The sequence below is a fragment of the Scomber japonicus genome, chromosome 20, assembly GCF_027409825.1.
Source record: "Scomber japonicus isolate fScoJap1 chromosome 20, fScoJap1.pri, whole genome shotgun sequence".
Classification (NCBI taxonomy): Eukaryota; Metazoa; Chordata; class Actinopteri; order Scombriformes; family Scombridae; genus Scomber; species Scomber japonicus.
This window is the reverse complement of record NC_070597.1, coordinates 25,508,532-25,535,950: the sequence shown is the minus strand read 5'-3', so window position 1 is coordinate 25,535,950 and position 27,419 is coordinate 25,508,532. Positions and strand designations below refer to the sequence as shown.

At 39.0% G+C, this 27,419-nt stretch overlaps 1 protein-coding gene across 1 annotated transcript; it reads left to right on the top strand.

The window, feature by feature from the left end:
* Positions 1-25,573, top strand: LOC128381033 (1-phosphatidylinositol 4,5-bisphosphate phosphodiesterase delta-3-A-like). The gene is made up of 16 exons (XM_053340970.1): positions 1-187; positions 12,402-12,457; positions 12,555-12,666; positions 17,874-18,102; positions 18,325-18,454; positions 18,570-18,795; positions 19,602-19,803; positions 20,094-20,238; positions 20,782-20,934; positions 22,142-22,285; positions 22,488-22,641; positions 22,822-22,938; positions 23,864-24,042; positions 24,339-24,474; positions 24,597-24,746; positions 24,868-25,573. Exons 1-16 carry the CDS (start codon positions 103-105, stop codon positions 25,020-25,022), a joined length of 2,373 nt encoding a protein of 790 aa, XP_053196945.1. The 5' UTR covers positions 1-102; the 3' UTR covers positions 25,023-25,573.
* The last annotated feature ends 1,846 nt before the right edge of the window (positions 25,574-27,419 follow it).

Sequence of the window (27,419 nt, the reverse complement as noted above, 5' to 3'; positions counted from 1 at the left end):
TGTTGAGCTGCTGTCTGAAGACACGGAGCAGAGAGGAGAGGCAGGGAAGCCGGAGAGGAGAGGCACAGATCGGTCACACACACAGCGGAGCCTCCTCGCATCATGCTGGGCAACAAGAAGAAAGCAGCTCCGGTAAACGGCGCCGGGACGTCCGAATCCAAGGCCATCGATCCTCTGAGGAATCTAGGTGAGTTTTGTGTTACAGATCTTGAATGTAATCACTGATCAAAAGCTGCTCACGCTGACATAATGATGCTCAGAGACAGCTGTGAATACACGTGATGAGTTATGACTCTGAGATTGGAGGAAATAGTTCAAATCCGCATGAAAAGACAATTTAAAGAAATAAGAAAAGAGGGGGATAGATTCAGTAAACACAAATGGATTACACATTCATTAAAGGATAGCCTGCTGTGTGTCTCTATAGCTCATACTATGTTCTGCAGGTTTAAAGGTGGGTAAAGTCATTTAAATACATGCATTTGCCATCATAATGGAGTATGTAACTTGTCTTTATTACACATTAAAAATAAATCTAGCTAAACTCAGGTTACACATTTTAGAGATAGGCGTGGATGTGGTATAAATGTGTAGTTCACATAATATGTTAAATGTCAAAGTGATGTAAAGTTGAATTATTATTTAGTCTCTATAATGTCAGAAAGTAATGAAAAGAGTTGCTAGAGCCCGTGACTTCTCCAGATGTCACCTCTGACCCACATCCACAAAGAAAAGTGCAGTTTAAATGATTCCTTTGTCTCACACAGGTGAAGTTGGAAAGAGAAATTATTTTATATTTTTCCTTGATTTAAATTACTTACAGTACACAATTAAGATAGAAATAATAATAATAATAATAATAATAATAATAATGATAACTTATATTTCTATAGCACCTTTCCAAATCGAAGTTACAAAGTGCTTCACATAATACAATACTAAGAGAATAACATACACAGAAACACTATAATAACAATAATCAAGCATAAATAGATGAAACATTAAACAATGAGCGCTTTTTAAAATGAGGTGCTGACTCAGCTGATCTGATGCTGAGGGGGAGTTTGTAACTGAATGACTGATTGTTGCTGACTGTCCATCAGCCCATATGTAATTACTATCACATCAATTATTATTAGGCTACATTTCATTTTCAAATGAGTAGAACTTCATCATTTCAAAGTATGGTGTTACTCTCTCAGGAGGAGTATTATACTTTCCCCCAGAAGTTATGATGTGTGATAGAAAGTTTTAAAATCACAGAATCTAACAAGCAACGCTCTCAATTTTATGCCATCATGACTGAAGAGTTTGCGTTGTGTCCTCTATGATTTGTCTGCACATCCCATAAAGCACATCGTTTGACCCAGATGAAAAAACATACAGACCGATGAGCATCTGTGGCACATGGTGGAACACCGCTGATGTGGCCCTTTGTTCCATTATGGTTGCTCATGTTTGGCAGGTACAGTGGGATAATACAAGTAGATGGTGTATCTTGGAAACCATCACAGTTCAGGAAGCACACTACAGCTTCTGATGTGCAGGGGCGTCCTGTGTATTTGTTCAGGCTGATTATAAACTATGGTGTCCCACATGGGGGAAAAACAAACATTTACCAGCTGGTTAAGCATATTTTCTCCACATCCTGAGGAGGCATTTAGGCAATAAGTTTCCAGGTTCACCAGTAAGAACAAGGTAATAGATAGTAGGGCACTTTAATAACAGACATGCACTATTTAAACAGTGCTAGCTCAGTGCTTTCCTTCTCAGAACTGTCTTGAGTCATGAGGTTGGTCAGACAGGGTGTTAACACAGCGTGCAGCAGGGACCTTGTCATCACTGTGTTCTGCTATTTTACTTTTATATGTAACATGGACAGTACAAGTAACAGCACAGCTGCGAGCCTTGAATGCAGCCATCATGAAACGTGACACTAAGCCCCAGGACTTGCCATAGTTGGCCGGTGATCCTGTAGAGTCAACACCAGTCCCACCAGCACCAGCTCAGAACCTGTCCCAATGTCACAGAAAAGCCTTTTAATACCCAGATGCAGTTCTAACATTGAGTTTAGAGCAGCAACATGTACAAATATAGACTGTGAGACAGAGTAGGTACACAAACAGGACTGCAACTGCATGTTGTTATCATGAATTAATCTGGATCTAGACAAATATATAGAGGATATGATTGTGTGTAATTGTTCAGGTAGTCTTTTTGGTCATGAACCAAAGTAGAGACCAAACAAACATGACCAAACTTAATGGCAATCCATTTAACTTGTCAAGACAACTCAAGTGTTTGATGTACAGTGGTATGAAACTAAAAAAATGCAACAAACCCATTAGGCCAAGAAGCTACAATAATTATAATTCAATAATAAAATAACCAGTGAAGCTCAGCACTTTCCTGCTGTTTCTGAATTTGTTTTCAATCCCTAGAATATCTCTATTATCCACCATTACTGTACTGTTCAGACATACATACATTCCTGTTTAGAAAGACAATGAACTGGCTCTCGGCCAGAAAAAACGGTTCTAGAGTGGCACCAGTTGTTTGCTGGACTTGAAGAAAGAACCACTTAAGTCAGGGGGCGGGGGGTTATAGATAAGGAGTGAATTATCTCTTCAACATTTAACTGATGGTGAAAAACATACACATTTGCGTTGTGAGTTAGCTGTGCTCTGCCAGTTAACGTTAGCTTACAACAAAGGCTAACATAATCATCTCAATGCTGTTGAGCAGCACAAATACAGTGTATCTGCCATGTTTGGATGCGAATGAAGCCTCGTAGAGCCAGGAGCAACAGCTGTACAAACTGCTGTAGTCTGCCATCGTTGTTGCTTCTTCCTCTTCTTTGTATTATTGTTGCTTCGAAGTTGGCGCGAGTCTTTATGGGAAAGCATCAACGTAACTGGCGTATACAGTGACATAATGACATGGCTCCCTAAACACCTTGAGCCGTGGAAAAGCAAATTGGTTGAACCGACTGTGAACCAGCACCAGCACCAGCACCAGCACCAGTACTAGAACTGCATTGGTGGAAAAGGGGTATAGCTGCGCCCCCTGCCACCTAACGTAAGCAGTTCATTCTTCTAGTCCAGCAAAGAACTGGTGCCACTCTGGAACGAGTTCTGGTCGAGAGCCAGTTCTTTGTCTGTCAGGAAACAGGAAAACCGGTTCTAAATAAAGCACTGGCCCAGAAACAGCACTGGAACTGCTTTGGTGGAAAAGGGGTATGATAGATTAATCAACTAATCAATTGACCAGTAGCATTATACCTGCCTTCCAGTCTGTCTGTAACAATAAGTAAGTTGGATATTACAGATCTAGTCTAGCTACAGTCCAAACCACTGAAGCTCAGCTCCTCCCTGCTGTTTCCGAAATTGATTTTCATTCCCTAGAATGTCTCTATTATCCACCATTACTGTACTGTACTGTTCAGACAGGTGCAGTCATTGACCACCTCACCAGTTCTCTCATTCATGCACCAGCCTAGTTCTGGGTGTTGTGTCCGTGAACGAATACTGATTAGTCTTGTAATCCTCTTTAGATATATTTAGGACATGAAATGAATTCTTGAACTACATATGACAGAAATTGCTTTGGAGAGATTCCACATTTACAGAGGTATTAAGCCTAAACTGACCTGGATATATTAGCCATCAAATAACCTGAAGGAGTCCATCACAACACAATCCTACCAACAGGAAAGCTGGTTCTGAGTGCTTTTACATTACACTTTCTGTACAAAGGAGCTGTTTTTGAGGGTTGGACAGAGTGAGGCTTGCCCTTTGCTTCCAGTTTTTAGGCTATGGTAATGGACTTCTGGCTCTAGCTCTAATGGACAAACATGAACTTGGTATCAATTTTCTTATCAAAGTCCTCAAAAGAAGGCAAACAAGTGTATTCCACAAAATATCAAATTACTCCTTAAACAAATGGAGATGTAGCAAGAAAGAACTGTATCATTTTTAACATTTGTAGATCGACCATAACATTTCTGTAAGATTTGACCTGGTTGATGGCCTTCATTGAGGAAGTTATTGAAGAGTCAGTTGCTTAATTAAGGCACTTAATGCATCATATCATCTTCATAAACTGTGATCACAATCCAGCACAAAGATCCTTCCTAATGAAGGTTTCACTTTCAAGAAACAGTCATGAGCAGGAAGCACTACATTGAGATGATATTTTGTGTATTTTGTGAAATGTTAGTGGTAACTACAATTGGACTTTACCACACACTTATACTGTACATGCTGCCTTCAAAGTACTATTTACAATATAACAAGGACCTCTGTAATCTGTGTAATTGAAGGAATAAAAAAGTAAGATTTCTTCAAAAGGATAAACATGTGTCACATAGGTTCTGAGGTTATTTGGTAACTATAGTAGATGTGTGAGGATAGAGAATGATGCTTGTACTAATTGGTGAGATTCTGTAACAACACTGTTTCAAAAGTCTGAAGAGGGTATTAGAGGGTATTTTCTTTGACCCAGAAGCATCTGTTACACTCTGTGGTTCAGATCTAAGGACGAAGCACACAATCAGTCATGACCCTGGGAAAGCTCTATGTTGTTTTTTTCAGAGTCCTGTTTGGCATGTAAACAGCTCATCCTCTGCTACAGAGTTAGGATCTGGACAAGTACGCAACAAGCTGAAATGACATGAGTAGAAAGCATGATCAAAGAGTGAACCATTCTGCTTCAGCACAGCTGCTAAAAAGAGCTTGTAGTTTATATAGAGTCCTTATTAGGTTCTTGGTAACTACAAGCTGGTGTTGTAGAAACTACAGCTATATTATGTCTAGCTCATGCCAAAGAAGATAATTCAGCCTTGTGACTTATGGAAAATGAGTTGTTTATAATAATAATAATAATAATAATAATAACTTTATTTTGTATAGCCCCTTTCATGAAACCCAAGGTGGCTTCACAATAACAAGAACACAGACAAAAAACACACATTTAGCCGGCAAAAGCCTGCAGGAACAAGTGCCTTTTCAACAGTGATTTAAAAGAGTCCAGAGTTGGTGCTTGGTGAATGTTAGGAGGGAGCGAGTTCCACAGTGTAGGAGCTACCACACTGAAGGCCCTGCTCCCGAAGGTTTGCCTTCTGGTGCGGGGGATGGACAGGAGGCCCAAGTCGGCGGAGCGCAGGTCCCATGAAGGGTGGTAGACATGGAGAAGGTCCGTTAAGTACTGGGGTGCAACAGCATGAAGAAAAGAGACTTGCACACACCCAAGATCAGCAGAGCTACAGAAGTCAAAATACACACACTAGTGTCTCCTGTTATCACCTCATTCTTCCATATCACACTCTACTCCCAAAACTAGTCCTTGACCTCCTGCATTCTCACAGTCCTGCTCTCCATCTGAATCTCTGCACATACAAAATACCATACCAGCTAGCTGCTATCTAATCAAACCAATCAACTAAACAGCAAATTATGTATTGAACTTAATTGCTAATCCTTTGTGAATATAAGAATTTATTTATTTACTTAGTTTTTGTTTTCAGTGTTAAGTTCATATGGAGAAAATCTGTGTTTCCAAGTTATGCTAACCTAACTTGACATTGTTAGCTCATGTAGCACAGCGTCACTGGTAAAACATTTTGTAATTTGAGGTATACTGTATTATTTTTGAGAAATTCAATTCAGATAAAGATCTTTATCTGTTCATTCAGATACAACAGCTACACCTGGCAGTTACTGGGTATAAATATGTAGTTATAACTAATCCTTACATAAAGCTACGTTTGTGTGGTGCAACCTGTTTTAATTTAGTAAACTATTACGTTATATAACTATAAGTTTGAACTGAATTTCAGAATTTCTACTCCAATACATATAAGAAGGAAATACTCATTCATTGTGACCAGAGCGGTACAATAGAACATTTAAGTAATAAGTAAATAAAATAAATAACTAATTAAGTAAAAAACCATTTAAGACTCTGTGTGTGACAGCTACAGTTACTACAGAATAACATTTTACATTGCATTGAGAGACAGTATTGCAGGGTTTAAACCGTTACTGTTCAGCGTTAAATTTGAGAGCTGTGGAAAAAAAAACATATACACATTTATTTTAGCTGGAATGTTTCTAATATGACCTACATAATACAACAATGGAAATGAAATGCATCTTCTTTTTTTATTATTTTTATTGCAGCTGATACACATTTTTGTAACTTTTAAACTACTATGAAACTATGACATTTTTTCCATAAGATGAATCAAACAGAAGGATTAATCAAACATGAGGGATATATGAATGTGAATTGGTGTAGAGATTAATTATGAGTCAGAATATGAACAGTAGGTAAGGGTTAAACTTTGACCAAGTGTCACTTTTACATCAATACATCTTTTAAAAACAGCCAGTTTTGAGTGGAGGAATGCTTTTATTATAGTTTTTCTATTTTTATGCACATTTGCATTCATTCATTTGCCAGATGCTTTTGGCCAAAGTAACATAGTACAGTCCAAACCAGAAGGAGAAGCTTTTAAGATTAAGTGCCAACACAGTGGCTGTATCATTGTGCCAGTAGTTTTCCACGACTGGCAAAATGGGCAATGTGACACATTAGAAATCACTTTGTACAATAATATCTTTGTTTTTGAGTATGTTAATGCAGTACAATGACTTTTTTATCTTCATCTCAGCTCTCTAAATAGAGTCAATATCACCATACTGTATATGTGCAGCACAGCTATTGTTTTCACTTTTCATTTGGTCACATGCAGTAGCCTCTATCATTAGTCAAACAGCTTGTTTTCATCACACCGGCTGAGGAGCGGGTGGTGTGAGGGTGTGTAAAGACATCAGTGTGTTTATAAGTCACACTCACAGACGGTTTAACTCCCTTCCTGCTGTCACACACACACAAACACACACAAACACACACACACACACACACACACACACACACCATACACCCACTGAATATCTCCCACTGTTACAACATTGCGTGTCTCACTTACAGTAGCTCATTGCTGCACACAGGGGGAGTGTGTGTGAGTGTGTGTGTGTGTGTGTGTGTGTGGGTGTGTGTGTTTTTTTTCCTGTATCAAGACTTCTTTGTGAGTGTGCTGACCCAACCCTTCCCAAACTACAGTGTGACTTCTGTTTCAGCCGCTGATTCCTGCTTACTCAGCACAGGACTGCAAGGCAATGTCACAACAAAGTCCTCTCATAATAAAAATAGTCCTTTGTTATAGGAACATCATTTGTAACTTACTACTCCACATGCACACATGGCTTGTGTGATAACAGATTGAAATCCAACCCCCCTCCCCCTCCTGCCAGAGAGTCAATTTTAGCCTCTTGTCATAGTAAACTTGAGATAACTTACATTCCACACATGCTGGTCAGTGGTCACTACAACATTGATTAGATTGCTTGGCTTTAAGTGAGGCAGCACTAGACAAAGGAAAGCATCCTATAACAGGTTTAAAATAAGTGTACATGTTAAAGTTGTTAAAGAGGCTATAATCATTATTTTCATCAGAAGCAATTCTGGTGCTCCCCCTTGGCTTTTTTTTGGCTGACTGACTGCAACTTTACAGTTTTGGTTCTCTCTCAGCGCAGAGAGAGAGGAAAAAGCTCTAAAAACCTACTTCACACTACCTGCTCGACACAGACACAGTTAGCTGGTGAACATAGTGGAGCATTTAGCAGCCAGATAATTTTCATCACTCCAAATGAATGTGGCTCTGTAACTGCTGGCTGTGTAAATAAGCAATGTTTTGCGAAGAAGTGCAACATATTAGGTGAAAAGATGATTTATTAATGTTGTGTTCACAGTTTGTCCTCAAGCCAAAAACATCAGTTAATGCAGGTTTAGAGTTGTGTTTATTGTAGTTTTTGGCTACTTGAGAGCATCAGAACAGGCTACAAATGCAACATTGATGTATCATCTTATGTTGAACATATTAGCAAACTATTTGCGTTTGTGATTTAGATGAGAAGATTGATCTCATGCCCATGTCTGTGCATTAAGTAAACTGGAGAATAATTCTGTGCACAGTTAAAAAGCCTGCTATCACCTCTGAAGCTCACAGATTAACATGTTGTATCTTTTGTGTATTCTGTACAAGAACAGAAATCTAAAAAACACAAAGTTGTGGTTTTACAGAGGTTTTACAAACTTTTTTTTCCTTAGTGTCAGCTTTAAGATTACATTTAAAGGGCAGCTCCACTGATTTTTACATAAGCAGTAGTACAAAGTTTTATAAAACCAGATTTCACAGAGCTGTGTGAAATCTGATGAATTGCTGACTTTGAGTCTGAAAGTGAAAAGAAAATGTGGGGGTGTGGAGTTATGACATTTATATATATATACAATTTGAATAAACAAGCTAATAGCAAGCCACTCAGCTGTGTCTAAACAGAAGTAAGGAAGGAATGAGGTGTTGAGAGGTGACGGTCATCCACTGCTGGAGTGGAGCATTTCTCTGAATCTGGACATGAATTCAGATTAGTGTGAATGCATATATATCTTACTCAGGATAAAAGTTAATGATTTGGAAATTGCAGAGGGCCTATATGGAAATAGCTAAATGATGTGTACAATACTGAATAGCTGCATGAATTCTTTTCACCAAAAAATATTTATATTTCTGATTGTTTGTACTGTATTATAATAAATCCATAAACATGAGTAGAGCTGGTGATCGGAGTTGTACACTGAGCCAGAGAAACATTTCCACATGGAATGCTCTAAAAACAGTAAAAACACAGCTTTTAATCAAGAATGGACAGACTCTTAGACTACTTCTGATGGGCAGTTCAAAACCAGTAAATCTTTCTTGTGAGCAAACATACCCATTCAAATGTTCTGAAGTGAAGCCACAGAAAATAAAGGATTTAAGAGTCCAATATTATCCAGCCACTTTATTTTAGGATGCATGTTTTCTCAAAAGCCATTGAAGGAGTTCCTTGCATTCTTAGTTAACTTGTGATGTTGTGTACTTGAGTATTCTAGGACAGTTTGATTCATGCTGGGTTGTTATTGAGAGGTGTTGTGTTTTCATTGTGTGTTCCTTCACTCGTCCTGTGTTTGTGTGCTCTTCCTCACACCTAACCCTGCATCTTCTTAGTTAGGCCTGCACTGTTTCAAGTGTCTTTCCCAGCCAATTACTCCCACTTCTAGTCTGTCTAGTCACCTGTTCCCCATTTCTACATTAGTTTAGTTAGTATTCAAGTCTTGGGTTGCAGTTAAGTCTTTGTTCCAGTCAGCTAGTTTTGTTTTTGGCCTTCCAATTCCAAGAATGAAGATCTTTTTCTTCAGTTCTACTTTTACTTTCAATCATCTCTGCACTTGGGTCCACCTGCTCTGCTATTTATGACTGTAATGATTTTTCTATGTGCCGAAACGGCAATAACCGAAGCCAAGCCATCAGTCCATTCCAAACACGCATGTCTTGAACAGATACTGCACTAGTATGTAATATTTTGATCATCATGACGACATTGCGTTGGATGTGCTTAAAATACATAATCTGATTCATGACAAGACGGCACAAGATCTTTTACATCATTCAGCCCTGAGCTCTCCTCCACCAATCCAAGCTAACCACCCTAGTTATGACTCATAATAAGCCCAAAGATTGATGATCATCTGGACATAGGTTAACAGATGTTGCATCATCAGACTGACTGGAAGCAGATGATACTTTTAACAGCAGCTGGATTGTTTCAAACATGAGCCTGTCAGAGTGTAATATCACTTACAAAGACTGAGCTGCAAAGTATTTAACCCTTACATACTGTTCATATTCTACACCCTCACAGGTCAATTTTGAGTCCCGTCGTAAAAAGTGTGTATACCAGATTTGAACTACAGATGTGTTTAGAAAGCATCAATAGTTGATCTGACTGATCAATAAATGTGATTAAACCGTGATTCATGTTTCAGAGAGCAGAGAGAGTGTATTTTTTAGCTTTTACACCAAAAACATCTCCTATCACACAATATCATGTCCTATTTTACCTAAGACATGAAAATATAACATAGCAATAATGATGGAAATGTATTTTAGAACTTTATGGAAGTGTGGGGTTTATTGTATAACCATTAGAGCCATCAGTCTTCACTGCTACATCATAAAAAGAAATCCTCATAACTACTATCTTATTAAAACTATGAACTATTCATTTCACTAAAACACATGTTAACAGATGCAGAGATAATTTGACCCAGAACATCCTCAATGGACAAAAATCTGTAACACCTATACAAAAGTATAACATTTTAAAATATTTTCATTTCTGACTTTTGAAAAATGTCATCAAATTTCAGGGTAAAAGACATTTGGGGTGTTTTTACAGCTGTCAAATGTCAAAATGACCCAAACAGTATGCCAGGAAATAAATTGTATTCATTGTGACTAAAATATATTTATATGACTCACAAGGAGTCAACTCAAAACTCAAAACATTTCACTGTTATTTTGCATGTCCATTTTGCATTTCTACTATTTGCTTATGTAAATATTTGTCAGTGATTTCAGCATTCGGAGCCAGAGCACCTTATCATTTATGAGAATGCAGACTCCTACTCTTCATTGGTTACTACTGGAAGACATTATTTGGAAATATAACATATGCTGGGTTTGACCAGTTGGAGATTTTCAAGGCAGATGTCAACACTGATGTTTTTGGAGTGGAGAGGCTGAACTAAAACATTTCTAAATAAGACAATTTGTTTGGATTTTGATAAATAAATGTCACAATATAAAGTTCATTACTCTCTATTGAAATTAAGTTCAGTATTGATCAATCCTATATTAAATCTGTAGTCAAATATTATGGTCACATTAGAGACGGGTGACAGTTACTAGATGATATACAGATCCAGACAAAAAAACAACAACAATTGGTCGTGTTCATAGGTGGGAAACTTGTTTGTCTTGGTTGCCACACCAACCTGTTATGGTCTGGCGCTCACACAGTTGGGATGGAACAGTTTGTTGAGAGTAAACCACCCATTTGTTACTGCAACAGCAATTCATCAAATGTTTGGAACACAAATAATGAATCTCAATGGAATCACCATTGAATCATTGAATTTGCTCACAAAAACGTACAAAATTCACACAGCTCTTTCACACAAGTACAATCATGGTGAACTCTGACATGCAAATTGGTCTTGTTGTTTAATTGTTAATCGTCCTGACAGTTCTAAACTTCAAGGGAATTGAAAAGAATCTGGGAGTTCAGCATGGAGGGAGCTATCATATTAGCTGTGTGGCACCATCCCAAATGATATAAACCTCCTCTGATGAATGAAAAGCAATGCCAAGAGAGTTCTCCTCATTTTATCCATTTTCCACAAAAGTGAAAAAATTGGCCAAAACCAACAGCGACAATTCTTTCCCTGATATACAGGTTAGTTGGGTTCAGTGGAATTAACAATGTCTAGGACAGGCAGTGCACAGGGAATTGGATATATTAAATTGAGAGAAAACTGAAAAATTGTAAAAGCTATGAAGAACTGAAAGGTACTTGGCAAGATGTATGCTCAGGAAAGCTCCTTAGAAAAGTTCTTAGTGGTGCTAGTAAAACAGGCAACTGCTACTGTAAACTACTTTTGTTTATTCTACATTTTGAATAATTGATTTTTTCCATACCTTGTGTAAAAGCTAGGAGACATGTTTCTGAAGTTGTAGACACTTACGATCAGTTTCATCGAGTGCAATATAGAGCTGAGTGTCATCTGCATAGCAGTGGAATTTGATGCTGAAAAGTTACTGAAACAAAGAATTAAGTTGTTTAAAAAGTGATGATCATGTGTAATACCATCCTAGCTAAACGTATGGAGAGATGAACAGCAATCATTAAAATCTGTACATGTATATTCTATATACTGCTTCATATGATACTTCCTAATAAATGCATGTGTGTATTACAAAATCTCTTCTGGTGGAAATACAGCTATATCATGCTGAAAGGCCCATCTCCTCATATGTTATCTTTGTAAAAGGTGTCCCAGGAAATTGTTCCACCTCATGACCATACTTACTTTTTGTCTTTCTTTCACTCCTCATCTTCTTTCTACTTTCTTGTCTCCCAAAAATCAAGCCCTCCTGTCTTTCTCCACGTCTCAATCCATACCATGTAATTTCTATCCACATCCAACCACCAGTCCAGAACCTAAATATCAGAATTACAGAGCCACCATATGAGCTGCTGTGGTCAAACAGATGTGTGCTGTACACACCAGCTTCTAATTCTGACTATGCACTTTACGTTTTCTCTCTTTTCATCCTCCCCTTGCTCTTTTCACCCCATGCCTTCTTTCAGTATTACTGAGTTGAGATGAAATCAGTATTCTGTGTGTACTTTCATCCTATCTTTCTTCAACCATTTCTTTGTCGGTTTTCTTTCTAGGAGTGCAGGAGGATGAAGATGTGAAGCAGATGTTACAAGGTTCCAGTATGGTGAAGGTATTACTATTTAGAAATTACTTGTAGTGAGTAGTTATCAGTGATAGCTGGTAATAAAATAAATGAGACTGAACTGATGAATCTATCATGTGTAAAGGTCCGCTCACCTCGCTGGCAGAAGAGACGAACTCTGAAACTGCTGGACGACGGTGTCACCATCTGGTGTCAGTCCCACAAAACCTCCAGCCGGGCCAAGGAGCTACAGTCCTGTAAGTGATCTTTCCTGTAAATCAGAATCAACGCACTGATACATGGCAGTCATTGCAGAAACATACAAGCACAAACTGACAATACAAAATGCATGGTATACAACAGAGGATGGTTTCAACCCATTGTGTCCAGATGTGCGTACTCAACATAAAAACGTCAGGCAAAAACTTTTTTTTTTAAATATGATGTATTATTTTTGGTTTGAAACATGTTTCATTAATCCAGTATCAGTTACTTTTTTGCAGTAATTAGTAAAGACTTATCCAGGGGAAAACATCAAATTTGCAGCTATGGATGACAAGAAATATTTCTCTTGCAATAATTATAACCATTATCACCATGTAATCAGAGCTGGCAGTGAATCTACTGAAAGGCAACTCATGCTGGATCATCATCTAAACTATTTGGAATTTTCTGAAACCGACAATCCAGCAATCACGCCCTGTTCACACAGTGTTGCAGAGATGAGAGAGTAAGCAGGGTTTGAACTTCTCTCTTAAGCATTCTTTTTTAATTACTATTTTTGTCACTCTTTCTTTTTTATTTGTTTTAAAACTAATACCTTAGAGATTCTTCTGACACTTTCTGTGTGAACATGCAAGTACACCAAAGAAGGACAGAGAAAAAGTATGCAACTTTATCCCATTTGAACCTTTATCCCATTTTGACCTTCTCTGTGATAGAAGGCTTCAAGTGTTGCCCTTTTATAATAGCTACAACACCACATATGTACATAAGTAATCAGACGACACTTTGTGCTGACTCATTTGTTTCAAGATGAAGATATTTCAAAACTGAGTGGACCCATGAAGACTTCTACCATATACCTTACATTACAGTTCTACAACACCATAGAATCAATTCTGTGAACCCTTTAAAAAGCATCCTTTAAGGGGCCCCACCCAGATGTTCATCTCCATATGATAATTAGTGACAAGTTGGTCTTTCCTTGCTTGTTGAAGTGTTTCCAGGAGAGCTCAGTTCTCAGACTGGGCGTGTAAGGTGAAACATGGATATACAGTATCTATTTTAGTTAACTACAACTGCTACTTACCGCTCTGTATGGACATATACTCACCAACTCAGCTACTCTCCTTCTCCTCCGCTATCTGAGGGTCAAACATGACGCCTTGATTATAGAGTTCATCTATTTAAAGCTTAAGATGGCAGGAGATCCTTCTGCAGTTCAAACAAGTGAGATTATAGAACATTATATGGTGGTGGGAGTAGGCCCTGGAGCCTGTGGTTTGGTGCTATATAGTTACCATACAGCTCAACCACCAGGGTAGCCTCCCACGTGCACTACAAGGCCTTTAATTGCCGCAAGACTAGATTTGCTTGTGATGTGGCGCAGTCCTGTGTTTTTTGTGCATGGGTGTGTTTGTGTGTATGTTACAGGAGCTCTCCTCAAACCACATGCCTTCATGGCACAGTAAATCATTACAGATAAGCACACCACCTGTAACAGATAACACACACACACATAAGCTTGAGTCTTGTTTGTAGCTGAATCATCTGTATTACAGTATACACTCTTGTCTGATCGTACCTCCTAGTAACAGCTCCTAAAGATTTAACTGGACTTGACATGCGGATAGAAAGTAGGAACTAGTCAGCCGCTCCCAGTAGTTAAGGTGTATTTTAGTAGTTGACTGGGTGGTCTACTGCAGCAGTTCCCAATATTTTTGGCTTGTGACCCATTCACAAGCAGTATCTACTTGTGTGACTCTTTATCATAGGTTATAGCCTTAAAACACGATGACATGCTTAAAAAGATCTGCACACACTGTTTCTACATAAAGGCATGTATCAGCTGTGTCTATACTCTATCTGTATTGTCCTTCAACTCTACAGATAATCAACCACTTAAACTGCACTGTTGCTAGTACTATTATCACTATGTTGTGTTTGGAGTGTGCATGGTCATGACTTCAGTATTGATATCAGTTAGAGGCCTGAAGAAGTGGTGAATGTCTGGAGGAGAGCTAAAAAAAAAACCGAACAGAGATATATTCTTAGTCTTTCTTAAATCCTTACTTATCTTGTGACACCACAGATTTATATTGTGCTTTGAGACCGTGCAGAGTAGTTAATGTCACATGTTTGAGCTCCTCAGTGCAGACACAACCCTAACCCCATTTATAGAAGGCCATTCTGAATAGAAGAATCAGAAAACTGTAGAATGTGTCAATATGTAAACACTGACAGCTTAATTTAACAGCTTTCTATAGAAACCTGCATCATGTCCATCATAAGAAATTGTGACTTAACCATATTTCATTCTTAACAAAAGCCTTTCTGTATTTTTGGACTCATAGTTGCTGAAGGAGCCACTGGTTGTTGCACAGATTAATTAAAGGAGCTGCAGAAAAAAAGTATGAAGCCTTTTGATTTCACACAGAGGGAGCTTGGTGAAATCTGATAAGTTGCCTCAAGTGGTGTTTTTCACATGTAACTAGCAGCTATTAGTATAGCACGCCCAAATCAACTCATCTGTTGCACTGTGGGTAATGTAGGCAGAAGAAGGGGGAAAATAACAAAATAAAAGAGACAATATCTCTTGTTCTGCTGCATGAGTTTTGATTCTTTCTTTAATAAACTGTCCATTGTTGAGTCAGACAGTGTTACAGGAGTGCAATGCTAAATCCGTGTAGTTTTTTTTAAAGGATAGAAGGAAAAACATCCCCAAAAACAAGAATGACAAAAAGTTTCAGCAGATAAATCAAGCAGGAGATTAAAAGGAAGGATATTTAAGTTCTGTTTAATAGTAACATTTTAACAAGCACTCCATTATATAAATATTACAAAATGATGGTAATAATTGAAAACATGGTTCCCCCTGTACATGTGTTGCTTACTGCCATTAGTTCCAGGTATTCAGTATGTATTATGTGACACTTGAGGAAATGGGTTCATGCCTGATGAAGATCCGTGCTCACTGAAGCTAAAGAACTTTATTCTCTCAGCCACCAGAGCACCTGCTTTAGAACCAGCATTTGCTCTAATGCATAATTCCCTCTCATATTTGTCATTCTATTTTCATGTACAAACAGTACACAGTGTTTTACAGTCAGTTTGTGACCTCACAGGACTTTTAAAATGAGCTGCAGAGTCTCCAGTGAAACCACAGTTAAACACCAGCTGGTGCTCAAATATGTAATATGGTTTATTCAAATGCACCAGTCAGTGTGATGAGATTGACAGAGTACACATTAGGATACGCTCATATGAAAATGAGCATCACAAACTGGTGGAAAATAACAAAGGGAAACACTTGTGGAAAGCTTAATTTGTGCATGTGTGTGTGTGTTTGTGTGTGTGTGTGTGTTTGCTAGAGAATGTCAGCTCACCTCTCCACAGAAGACTATGAGTTGTCTAATTTTGGCAGGATGTAGAATCAACAGTGCATCACTGTCATCAGTTTCATTGGTTGCCAAGCCAGTGTTACTGCTATTTCTACTCACACACAATATCCTACAGAAATACAGTACAAGCTGGTATTTCAGAGTTACCCAGATTACATGTCTCCTTCCTTCATTAAGTCATTCACCCTGTCACCATTATTTCCTGTTGACACGCAGCTGTGAAAGTGTGTGGAGACTTCTGCACAAAATCCTGAACCTAGCAAATATAGTATATTGTGGCAAAAATAATATTAGCATCACAAATATTAGCAGCAGAACCCCAAAGAAACACAAAGTTCTCTGGATTGAATTATAAATGAATTACTAATAAAGCCAGATTATTGAAACAGAACAGAAATAGAGATTATGTGTTACTATTATTTGTTGGTAGGTGTGTCATTACAGTAGAAATCTGTTCATTTGTTCATTAAAATGACACCACCTTAAATACACAGAGGTCTGATAGAAAGACATGCTGATAAACTTCACATGTATTTAGAGCAAAAGGGATAAATAGTTTGACATAAAATGGGGCTCGTACTATGCTTAACACTCAAAGTACTGTTCATAATGTAGAGAATGAGGTCTGTAAGGCAAAGTCAAGATTAAAAGTGACATTGAGCACTGTAGTAGAAACCAGTGGTGAGTTCTCCTTCACTGTCCTACCCCATGCCCACTTCTTGTTTACTGATTATACAGAGCAGAAGCATTTTAGCTGTAAAAAAAACAAAAACATGAAAACCCTTTACATGATTTATTTTCATAAGTCTGTGTATAGATATACAGATATGTGACAAATTCATGGACATTTTGAATAATGCAGACACATTAGTTAACCCTTATATCCACTATTACTGAACTATGGGATACATTTCGACAGCTCTCTCCATCATCATCATCAAAACACCCAAATGGGGGAATATCTTTTTAGAAGAATGCAATTCATCCCTCCAGTAGAGCTCCACATACATACATCTGTGAGAAGTAGCACTGAAACTGTTCTGGCAGCTCTTCTTTGAGGTTTTCATTTTCGGGAACTCGGGTGCCAGCTCAGCATACATGTATCTGTCATCTTTCCTTAATTCTGAAACAGCACCTAACCCCAAAATGTAGTTCTCTAGAACTGTGGTAGTCTGTGGTACTATTCTTCCCCTTTCGATCCTCACTTTCAACCTCTAGTCTGTTTACAGGGAAGCATCATATGCCTTATTTCTGTATACTTATGACTCATGGACATTTTGTTTCCCACAACATATAGAAGTCTTCATTTAATTGATTGTGTGTCATTTTCAAGAAGAATGACTTCTTAAAGGAGACCTATTATTATTATTATGCTTTTCCTGTCCAATCAGAACATATTGTGTTCCACAAGAGAGAGGCCTTAAAGAGATAGGAGCTAAGACAACCTGTTAGAGACAGAGGCTAAACTGTAGAGCAGCAAAAGGGCCAGTATGAGATAAATAAGGTTTTTTTAAACAGTGAATCATGAAAATGTACTGTAGTGTAGTCCTAGAATAAAAACATAGAGCTGGAAATGAGCATAAGTCCCCTTTAATTACCATGTTTATTGTTGTGGTCTTATTTTTTATGACTGGTCCCAAAATGTTCTGTCTAAGCTTTCATATATTTCCATTGTGGTAACAGAAGTTAAGAATCAGTACTGACTAATGCCTCTGAAAACTATCACTATAAACTTCTCCTTGACTGAGTCACTTAATGATATGAGGAATACATAATTTGGCAGTACTTGTTCTTTAGATACTCATTCTTTATTCTTCTACATCTGTCCTTTCCATCCCCAGTCTCCGTCACAGAGGTGGAGTGTGTTCGGGAGGGTTGCCAGTCAGAGTTGTTGCGACGGATGGCTGGTTCAGTACCTGAAGGCCGGTGTTTGACAGTGGTCTTCAAAGGACCCCGCAAGAGTCTGGATCTCCTCTGCCAGAGCCAGGAGGAGGCTAAGCACTGGGCCCGCGGCATCCGAACACTGCAGGAGAGGGTGGAGAACATGACCCAGAAGGAGAAACTGGACCAATATCCTTCAAGACCTTAGAGAGTTGGCTGAAATGGTTGTACTGGACTGTTAATCATTTAAAAGTATTGAAAATCAACAGCAACTTTCATTAAATAAAGTATAAAGGCTTCAAACACTCCGCCCCAACCCACATTATACTATTCACAACTGTATTATTAATCATTAGGGGTATGCTAAATGTGCAAAAGTGCTCTTTCTGCTTCCTTGACCATGCGTGTTACCTGGATTCATGCTTATCTGAGTCGGGCAGACCAGAACCACGATGATAAGATGAGCTATGATGAAGTTCAGACACTGCTGCAGATGATCAACATTGACTTGAGTGACCAGTATGCTCGAACCCTCTTCCAGGTAGTCCAACTACAGTATTTAGATATTCATTTGACTTAACAAATCTCGTCAAACCTTAATTCGGTTTGACCACATGGCCCATATGAGCTATCTCTAACTTTCTTTCTCCCTGCAGAAATGCGATCGCTCGGCCGACGGTCGTCTGGACCACGCAGAGATCGAAATCTTCTGCAGGGAGTTGTTACGGAGGCCCGAGCTGGATGCCGTGTTCATCCGCTACTCTGCAAATGGCTGTGTGCTTTCCACTGTGGACTTGAGGGATTTCCTGCAGGACCAGGGGGAGGATGCTTCACTCACCCACGCCCAAAGCCTTATACTCACCTATGAACTTAACGCGTGGGGTACGGTGCTATGTAACAATATATTACTAAGTACCAGAAAAGGAATGCCCAGCACCAAACATCAGGGAGATAACATTAGAGGAAATGATTGGGACCAACATAGAATTAAATGTAGATCAGATTGTGTTTGTCAGGTGGTTCCTATAAGTGCTAAGTTTAGTCTGGGTTTGTTGGATTGGTAAACTGTGTGCTAACGTCTTAGCCACAACAACTTTATACAGTGACATTTCAAAGATACTTGTCTTCCAGTGTGTTTAGGTGTTCATCTGTCCCCTAAGTGACCCAAAAATAATTATAGAAGCATCTTCCAGACTTCTTACACCATAAACATACTTTTAACCCCTTCATCAAGCAAGTACAGACCCCCACATGGTTGAACCAAAGAAGTTAAATATTTAGTTGTATTGTCCAAACTGTAGTACGACCAATAGCACCAGTTTGCTTATTACACAATCTGCTAATTACTAGGTGGCTGTTAGGTCTGTTTATATAGGAGCCGGAAAGGGTGTAATTGGTGTGTGTTCCCGCTCCTGAAACTGCGCTTATCAAGCTTCGATTATTTCCCCTAGCGTGTTGGTCTTCGCCCTGAGTGTGAACACCTCCAAACAATATGCAAGCAGCCCCAAACAGCCATGAATCGAATCCAATTGAAACCATATTGTGGCATGCTTTGTGATATCAGCAAACATCGAATCATTGTCCTCTGAATCAGTATAATATTGTATCTTGAAGAAACTTCATTGATTTACACCTCTACTAATTCCCCTTCTTTGCTGATGTGTCTGTCCGCCTTCTGTCCAGTACAGCCCAGAAGAACCAGTTCATGACAGCCAATGGTTTCACCGTGTACATGCTGTCTAAGGAGAACTGCGCGTTTAACCCGGATCATGCAAGGGTTTATCAAGACATGACACAACCGCTGGCACACTACTTCATCTCCTCCTCCCACAACACCTACCTCACCAAGGACCAGCTGACCGGGGACAGCAGCACAGAACCATACATCAGGTAACGATGGACAGAACAACACACAACCATGAGTTTTAGCGTTCTGCATTAGCCCAGGATCATGATATTTCTGCTTTTAAGAGGTAGGCATAGGTAAGTGGATCCAATGTGAAAGGCTTTGTTCACATACATGCCAGCATACTTGGCAGTAGATAAGGACAGTTGTAACAGGTGTCTGATAACTACTATTGGTCGCCACCAGAGACAGATAAAGGTCACAGATTGCTGACAAGCTCTAATATTTAAATAATTTCTGTCTTAGTGATACTGAGTCATGATGTTTCTCTTAGAGCCCTGAAACATGGCTGTCGCTGTGTGGAGCTGGACTGTTGGGATGGAGATAAAGGAGAGCCAGTCATCTATCATGGACACACACTCACCTCCAAAATACCCTTTGTTGAAGTCATTGAGACAATCAATGAGTATGCTTTTAAAGTGAGTACACTACTACTTTCTTGTAGGGTACAAAATCAATAATAAGGTAATTTCCTTACAGTGCAGATACATAGTATTGATGGTTGGTATCAAAAGTTAAGAGCAAACTTTTAAAATGAATATGATCTATACAGTAGGGCTGGGCGATATGTGCAGAATCAAATATCACAATATATTTGACCAAATACCTGGATAATGATATTTTGATAATACTGTAGGGATGATTATCGGTGCTTTCACAAAATGATTACATAATGAGATTTTTGCTAAATAATCATCAGTAATGTAGATATAATGAGCAAGTGGATAAAGGCAGATAATAAAACAGTCAGTTAAGCTCAAAGCAGGAAAAGACAACACTTATTCCATATCACAATATTACGATATTCAAAATTTAAGACGATATCTACAAAATATCACGATATCGATATAATATAAATTTATTTCCCAGCTTTACAATACAGTAATATATAGTATAGTATTATATCTAAGGCCAAAAGATGGTTTCCTCTAGTCTGCTTCATCATGATTACTCTCTCCCAGGCGTCTCCCTACCCCCTGATCCTGTCACTGGAGAACCACTGTTCCGTGGAGCAGCAGACAGTGATGGCTCAACATCTGCGATCCATCCTGAAGGACAAGCTGCTTACCAAGCCCCTAAATGGTCTGGATTCCCGCAACCTACCTTCTCCAGAGGTATCAAGATAGTGTCACATAATAATAAAAAGCTAGGCTCAAAACCAAATAACACCTAGTTTGACTAATTATCTCCAAACCACATTAATTGCTCACACTATGGCAGCTTATAAATGTCTGAAAATAAACCTGACATGATAAAATGATTTGTCCAGATAGATATTTGTAGTGCGCTTGTTACTTTTGAGTGGGATAAAAATAGCTGATGACTGAATGACGCAGTCAGATTCCTTAGCAAAGATGTCACTCTGCCCAGTTTTTTAATATCCAAACTCTCCCTCATTGCAGAGCAGGGTTCTTATTCAAGTGAGGCCTTTGTAAACAGTTTTCCTGTCCTGATAGAAACTGTTACTCTGTTAGGATTACATGTAAAGCAGAGAGCACACTGTTTATATTGGATGAGAAATCTGGGACCATCTGCTCTTCTGTGTCCCACATATCCTACATATACACATAATGAGTGAGAAATGTTAGGGGTGGTGCACGAATGATCTTTGCCCCAGTTATCACACTCCCTTGAGGGACCTTCACAATAGCTGTGCCTTCTAGCCTCTGTTGCATGCACTCAAATGATTTTACATCTTTCGCTTTGAGGATTTTGTTTTGTTTATTATCATGTTGTTAGCAGCTTTAATAAAAGTAGCTTTAATAGTTGCAGTAATAAAGGGCAGGGATGGAAGAAGATGTGCCACTTAAGTAACAGTTACAATATTACAATGTAAAATGTCAGGTTCTTGTAGTGGAGCTTTTTTACTGTATATACTATTGAGTTGGTATTATGTTTGTTTTTTTACGTATTTTCGGGCCAGCACAATTTTCGGTTTATAGACTTAGGGTTACTGCTACTGAAGTATAATGCTGTATTTAATTTGTATTAAACTTAACTAAAAAACTAAAACTACTAAATGAACGTCTTTACTTTCCAACACGAAAGGCATGAAAGGCTAGTGTTAATAGTAAGTGAAAGTGAAAGTGAAGTATTGTTAGAATGACCCCGTTTCGAATCCCACACTGAGTCTTATCCTGCATGTCATTCCCCTCTCTCTGCCTCCAGTTTCCTGTCTCTCTCTACTAACCTGTACAATAAAAGGCAAAAAAGCCTGAAAAAATATACTTAAAAAATAAAAATGACAAGATTTCTTATTAGTTTCATTTTCAAACACGTTGTTCCTGTATTGTGTGTGTAATGTGTTGTTTGTGTGTGCAGGATCTTAAGGGTAAAATCCTGGTGAAGGGGAAGAAGGAGCGCGTGGTGAAGGAGTGCTCGTCCAGCTCCTCAGAATTCAGTTCCTCAGATGAAGAATCCTGCCAGGCTGATGGCAAAGCCAGAGGAAAGAAAGAGGACAAGAAGGTCTGTTCAACACCACCATCTCACACGTCTCCTAGCAGTGGTGGCTCTCACCAATATGTTATTTTGGTTTTTGGAGAACTCAGTTGGGATTCCTGCCTGTTAAACCAATAAATGTTAGAAATAGTAATGAGGAGGAACACTGAGCATTTGTTTAGCAGTTGAGCTGGTCAGGAATATGATGGGTTTGTCTGTTTGACCTCAGCCAGGTGTGTCTAAGCTGAGTCCAGAGCTGTCAGATCTGGTGGTGTACACCCGCAGTGTTCCCTTTAAAAGCTTCGAGCAAGCTGCCAAAAACCCATCAACCGACATGTCCTCTTTTGCTGAAAGTGAAGCCCTCAGGCACGTTAAGGACTCAGGTATGGCGTTTATATGTGACTAAACCTTTTTGACTTCTGAAAGTAAAAGGCTGCCCACTATTTAAATAGAAATCTAATAAAGATTTGGGTGGATACAGACAGTTATATATTGATGCTACTTTGTTCAGGCAGTCTTTCTTCAGACTGACTTATTGGACTTTCCTTGTCCTGCCCCACCAGGGATGTATTTTGTTCGTCACAACACTCACCAGCTCAGCAGGATCTACCCCTCAGGACAGCGCCTCCAGTCCTCCAACTACAACCCTCAGGAGATGTGGAACGGAGGCTGTCAGATTGGTGAGAGCTTATTTTATATGTTTTGTATGTTATTCACAAAAGAAGCATACTGACTAATGAGAGGTGTTGCTTAGACACAAATCCATCTTGGTTCTTAGCTATGGGCTTAAATAAATGTGCTGTAGCTTTCTATCACCATATCTGAATGTGTGAAAACATTTTGTATGAATATATTCAAATGTGTGAATGTGTAATAAAATGTATAATAATTATAATATATAATAATTTCTGAGTCTGTAGTTGCTATAGATTTGCATGACATTTTGTGAACAAATGAAAACGATTTGTACAGATAACTTCCACTGTTTGAGTGCATAAAGAAGATTTGCACAGAGGTTTGCACTTCTATCTATTTGTGGGAGAAAAAAGGTTCATACAGAACTCAGCTCGATGTGAATCCCAAATTACAGCTTTGAATCAAATCTATAAGTACGAATACTTTTCTCCCACTTTTGACAGTTCCTCCTGATTAGCCAATGGAATGCTCTGAAATGCTGTAGGCGTGTCCGCTGAACACCATAAAAGCACTCCTACGCTGAACACTCTCTGAACTTAATGCTAATGCTGAACTTCCATATAAAAATGCACAATTTAAACTAGGCCTTGTTTGTAGGTGTTGGACCAGCAACATGGATAATATTTTTAAAATAGAGTCATGTTAGTCCCCACCCATTTTGTAGGTAAATGTTGACTTATTTCAGTAAAAATGTAACTTAATAATTGGTTAACAAGCACTCCATCACCAATCATCTTTATGTTAAATTGTCAGTTTTTTCAATAGTGTTAACGTTTCTCTGCTGAAGAGTCCGATGGCAGGTTTATTTTCTATGCAGTACTTCATCAAACAGCATGGCGTGACAGGAAGGGTGATGGCCAAAATTGTGGTAGACAACATTAACACTGCTGTATTTTGGGTTTTCTCCAGTTGCTCTGAACTTCCAGACACCTGGTGAGCAGATGGACTTAAATCAAGGCAGGTTCCTGCAGAATGGTCGATGTGGTTACATCCTGAAGCCTCCCTTCATGTGCCAGCCTGACACCACCTTCAACCCAGAGAATGTTGGTGGAGGTCCTGCCCACAACCCTGTCCTGCTCACTGTTCGGGTAAGATGTAACTTCAGGTCCAGCCCTAACCCTAACCCTAACCCTCATTGACAATTTGCATTTGAAAGATAATAATTTTCCTCGGTGTAGAACTACAATATAATTTGAGGGTTGGTGGTTTAATATATCTTACTGCATTGTTTTTGGGGAGTTGTAGTTGACTGCATCTTGAATCCAAACATGGCTCGTGAAAGAAATCTGGACCACAGGAGTGTCATTGTATCAGTGTCAGGCTCTTCTTGCTCCATTCTGTAAAGATTCTCCAAACAAATGAGGCCCTGTTATTGTTATTCCAGGTGATTTCAGCTCAGCAGCTGCCTAAACCAGAATGGGACAAGCCCAGCTCCATTGTGGACCCTCAGGTGTGGGTTGAGGTACATGGTGCTCCCATTGACAACAACAAGAAGAAAACCCATCATGTTGATAACAATGGTAAATACCTATTCTGATGACTAAATAGAATTATGAACAATTAGGATTCCCACAAAGCTGAGTTATTAGTGCAGAAAACTCCATGAACACCCTTCATGCAAAATGGTCTTTCTTTGTTTTAGGCTTTAACCCTCGGTGGGACTGTACCTTTAATTTTACCGTCCACGCCCCTGACCTGGCTTTGGTTCGTTTCATGGTGGAGGACCATGACTATACCTCAAGCAACGACTTCCTAGGACAACACACCATCCCTTTCACAAGTCTCCGCAAAGGTGTGTGTGGGGTCAGCAGAGTTTGGCTGACATGGAACTGTACCAAAGTCTTGTTTGAGGATGCCAACACAGTATGAATAACCACTTTCTCTGCTAACTTTTCTTTCCTTTACCTCTGCAGGTTATCGTCATGTCCGACTACTCAAGCTGGATGGCTCCAGCATTTCACCGTCCTCACTCTTCGTCCATATCAAGCTCACTCCCTGTCAGAGCAGTCCGTCCAAATCATCAGCTAAGTCACCGGCCAGGTCACCGTCCAAGTCCCCAGCTAAATAGCTCTAACCAGCATAGAAGCCACCGTGGGAAGATCTTATAAGACATATCTGCCTTTATCAAGGCAAAAAAACCCTCAATGGTTCTGACCTTGATTTGCTAATGATGCAGCTACATCCTCAAACAGTTTATATTTTGTGTAACAAGAGGACTGTGGTTTTACAAAAAATTGAAACTGACCAGTTTTCCAGTATTTCATATTTGTGAAGAAAGAAAACACTGCTAACCATGACAGTGAGCTTTTATTAATCTGCTGATCTTCAGGATGTCTAAACACGGGAAAGTGAGATACAATCAGGGAAGGAAATACCATGCGTAATGAACCAAATGTCAGTTTTGACTGGAGTTGTTAACTACACTCCCAGCTTCATTTCTTCAAAACAAAACAAATAGAAATTCTATCAGTCACAGTGACTGGTACATACCTGAAGCCAGAATTATCCCTTTAATTCCCAATTTAAAGGAGGCTTAATTCTTAGAGCAGGACTCGAGAACATAATGACAACCAGTTGAACCAGCCTGCAGAAGTTTACATTTAAGATTTACAAGAGCATGACCAAAGTTTGGTGCTAGATTTAGTCTCTACATTAGTTTTAGTCTACATTTTTATCATCTTGCAAGACCCTCTAACTTGCTAAATCTGAAGCCTCCTGCAAGAACTCTTATTTTTAACTTCAAGCATGTTACTTTAATGTGTATTTTATCTATGTATAAACTGTGTGTATGTGTTTCATTGATTATACTGATAGTGTAGAGAGCCTAGATCATAAATGGAGATTTTTAGTATGTGAAGACACTATGACATGTTCAAGGATATAAAGGATATGGTCAGAACGAGTCCATCTGAAAACAGCCCTCAGATGAAATAAGTGCATTGAAAGAACTATTGGTTGCTGTAATCTTTCCTACCGTCCAAGTGACCCCTTCTTAATGTGACACTAAGAGATTGGGTACACAATCTACAAGTGTTTGTTGCAATGTTGAACAGCATCTAAACCTGCCGTCCCCCTCTATAGCTTTCTGATACTGAAACATGATTCTGAAACCAACAATCCAACAAGCATGCCCACTTCACACAGCAACTGGCCAGGTGTACCAGCGATGAGAAGGAAGGTTAGATTTGAACTTCGGAACAGCTAGAAACACTTTTGCCTTTAGTTGTGGTCGGAGAACACGTTGTACAAACTAGGGTTGTGTCCTATCAGGGACCATTGTGATGATAAAACACTATCTAGGAGGGTTTGAGTAATTCATCCATGAGTGTGTGGACTTCAGAGGTCAAGACACTGCAGTTAATTATATACTATGATTGACGATAGTTCAATCCTCTGTCTTTAAAGATTGTGAGTTGACTTGATTAGATTGGCCAATGCATGATGTTGCAATGTGTTAAGGTTAAAGTTAGGCCAAATATTCCTTTTTTTGCCTGACAAACTGTGGGTCAACACAGGGGCTACATTAAATTAAAAGAGGGGGCTGTGCTTTTCAATTTAGTTGCTAGCATTAGCCTGAACACAGCCATAGCCAAGTACAGTACCCCCAGCCTTTATCTTATCAAGGATACACTGACGTAGAGGCACCAAGAAGGAATTTAACACTAAAAAGCCTAACTTTGGAAGATAACCATTTGATTTGATATGACTATAAAGATTTTCCCTTCTTTTGTTCAAAGATTGCTTTGTAGGTGTTGCTTCATAGAGCATATGATCAATTACAGGAACCATTCACTTTTGAAACATTCATATGAGCATGTGAGTATTGTGTTAAGGCATTTGTGGTAAAACATTATAAACCCAAGGTTCATTTAGTTGCCTTTTCCAGAGCTTTCGATCATATTCCCCTGTCACTGTGGTAACAATCTTCCCAGGGCAAATTTGTAATGTCACATGAGGGGTTCTCAGAAAAAGGATGTGGGATATGGTCAAAAACTGAAACAGCTAATGAGTCAACCTTGAGTGTAGACTATTTCTGTGTCTCAAACTTCTGTACTTACACTTAATATATTGAGTACGTAAGCACCTTCATGGGAAATGCAGTGCACTATGAGTACCTGGATGGTGCACTCGAAACAGTCAAAAAGTTGAGTATGAAATTATGGACACTTCTCATCCTCAACAGTCACCAGCTTGGCTTGATAGTGGAAGGGTAGGGACCACTTTTCAAACATGAAATGGCGGCAGAGGATGTTACTTTACATTAAGCACCCCTATACTGTTGTCAGAAATAAGCCATTAGTAGGTTTATTGATGTATTTAGCAGTCTGTAATGATTTGGTAACGCAAACGATAACAGGAATGGTAACGCTAGCTAATTGTCATTTTCTGTAAGTGCACAATGGCTATGTTTCATTTGAGACAACACTAGCATTTCAAAATTTGCACAGTAAGTACATAGTGTACA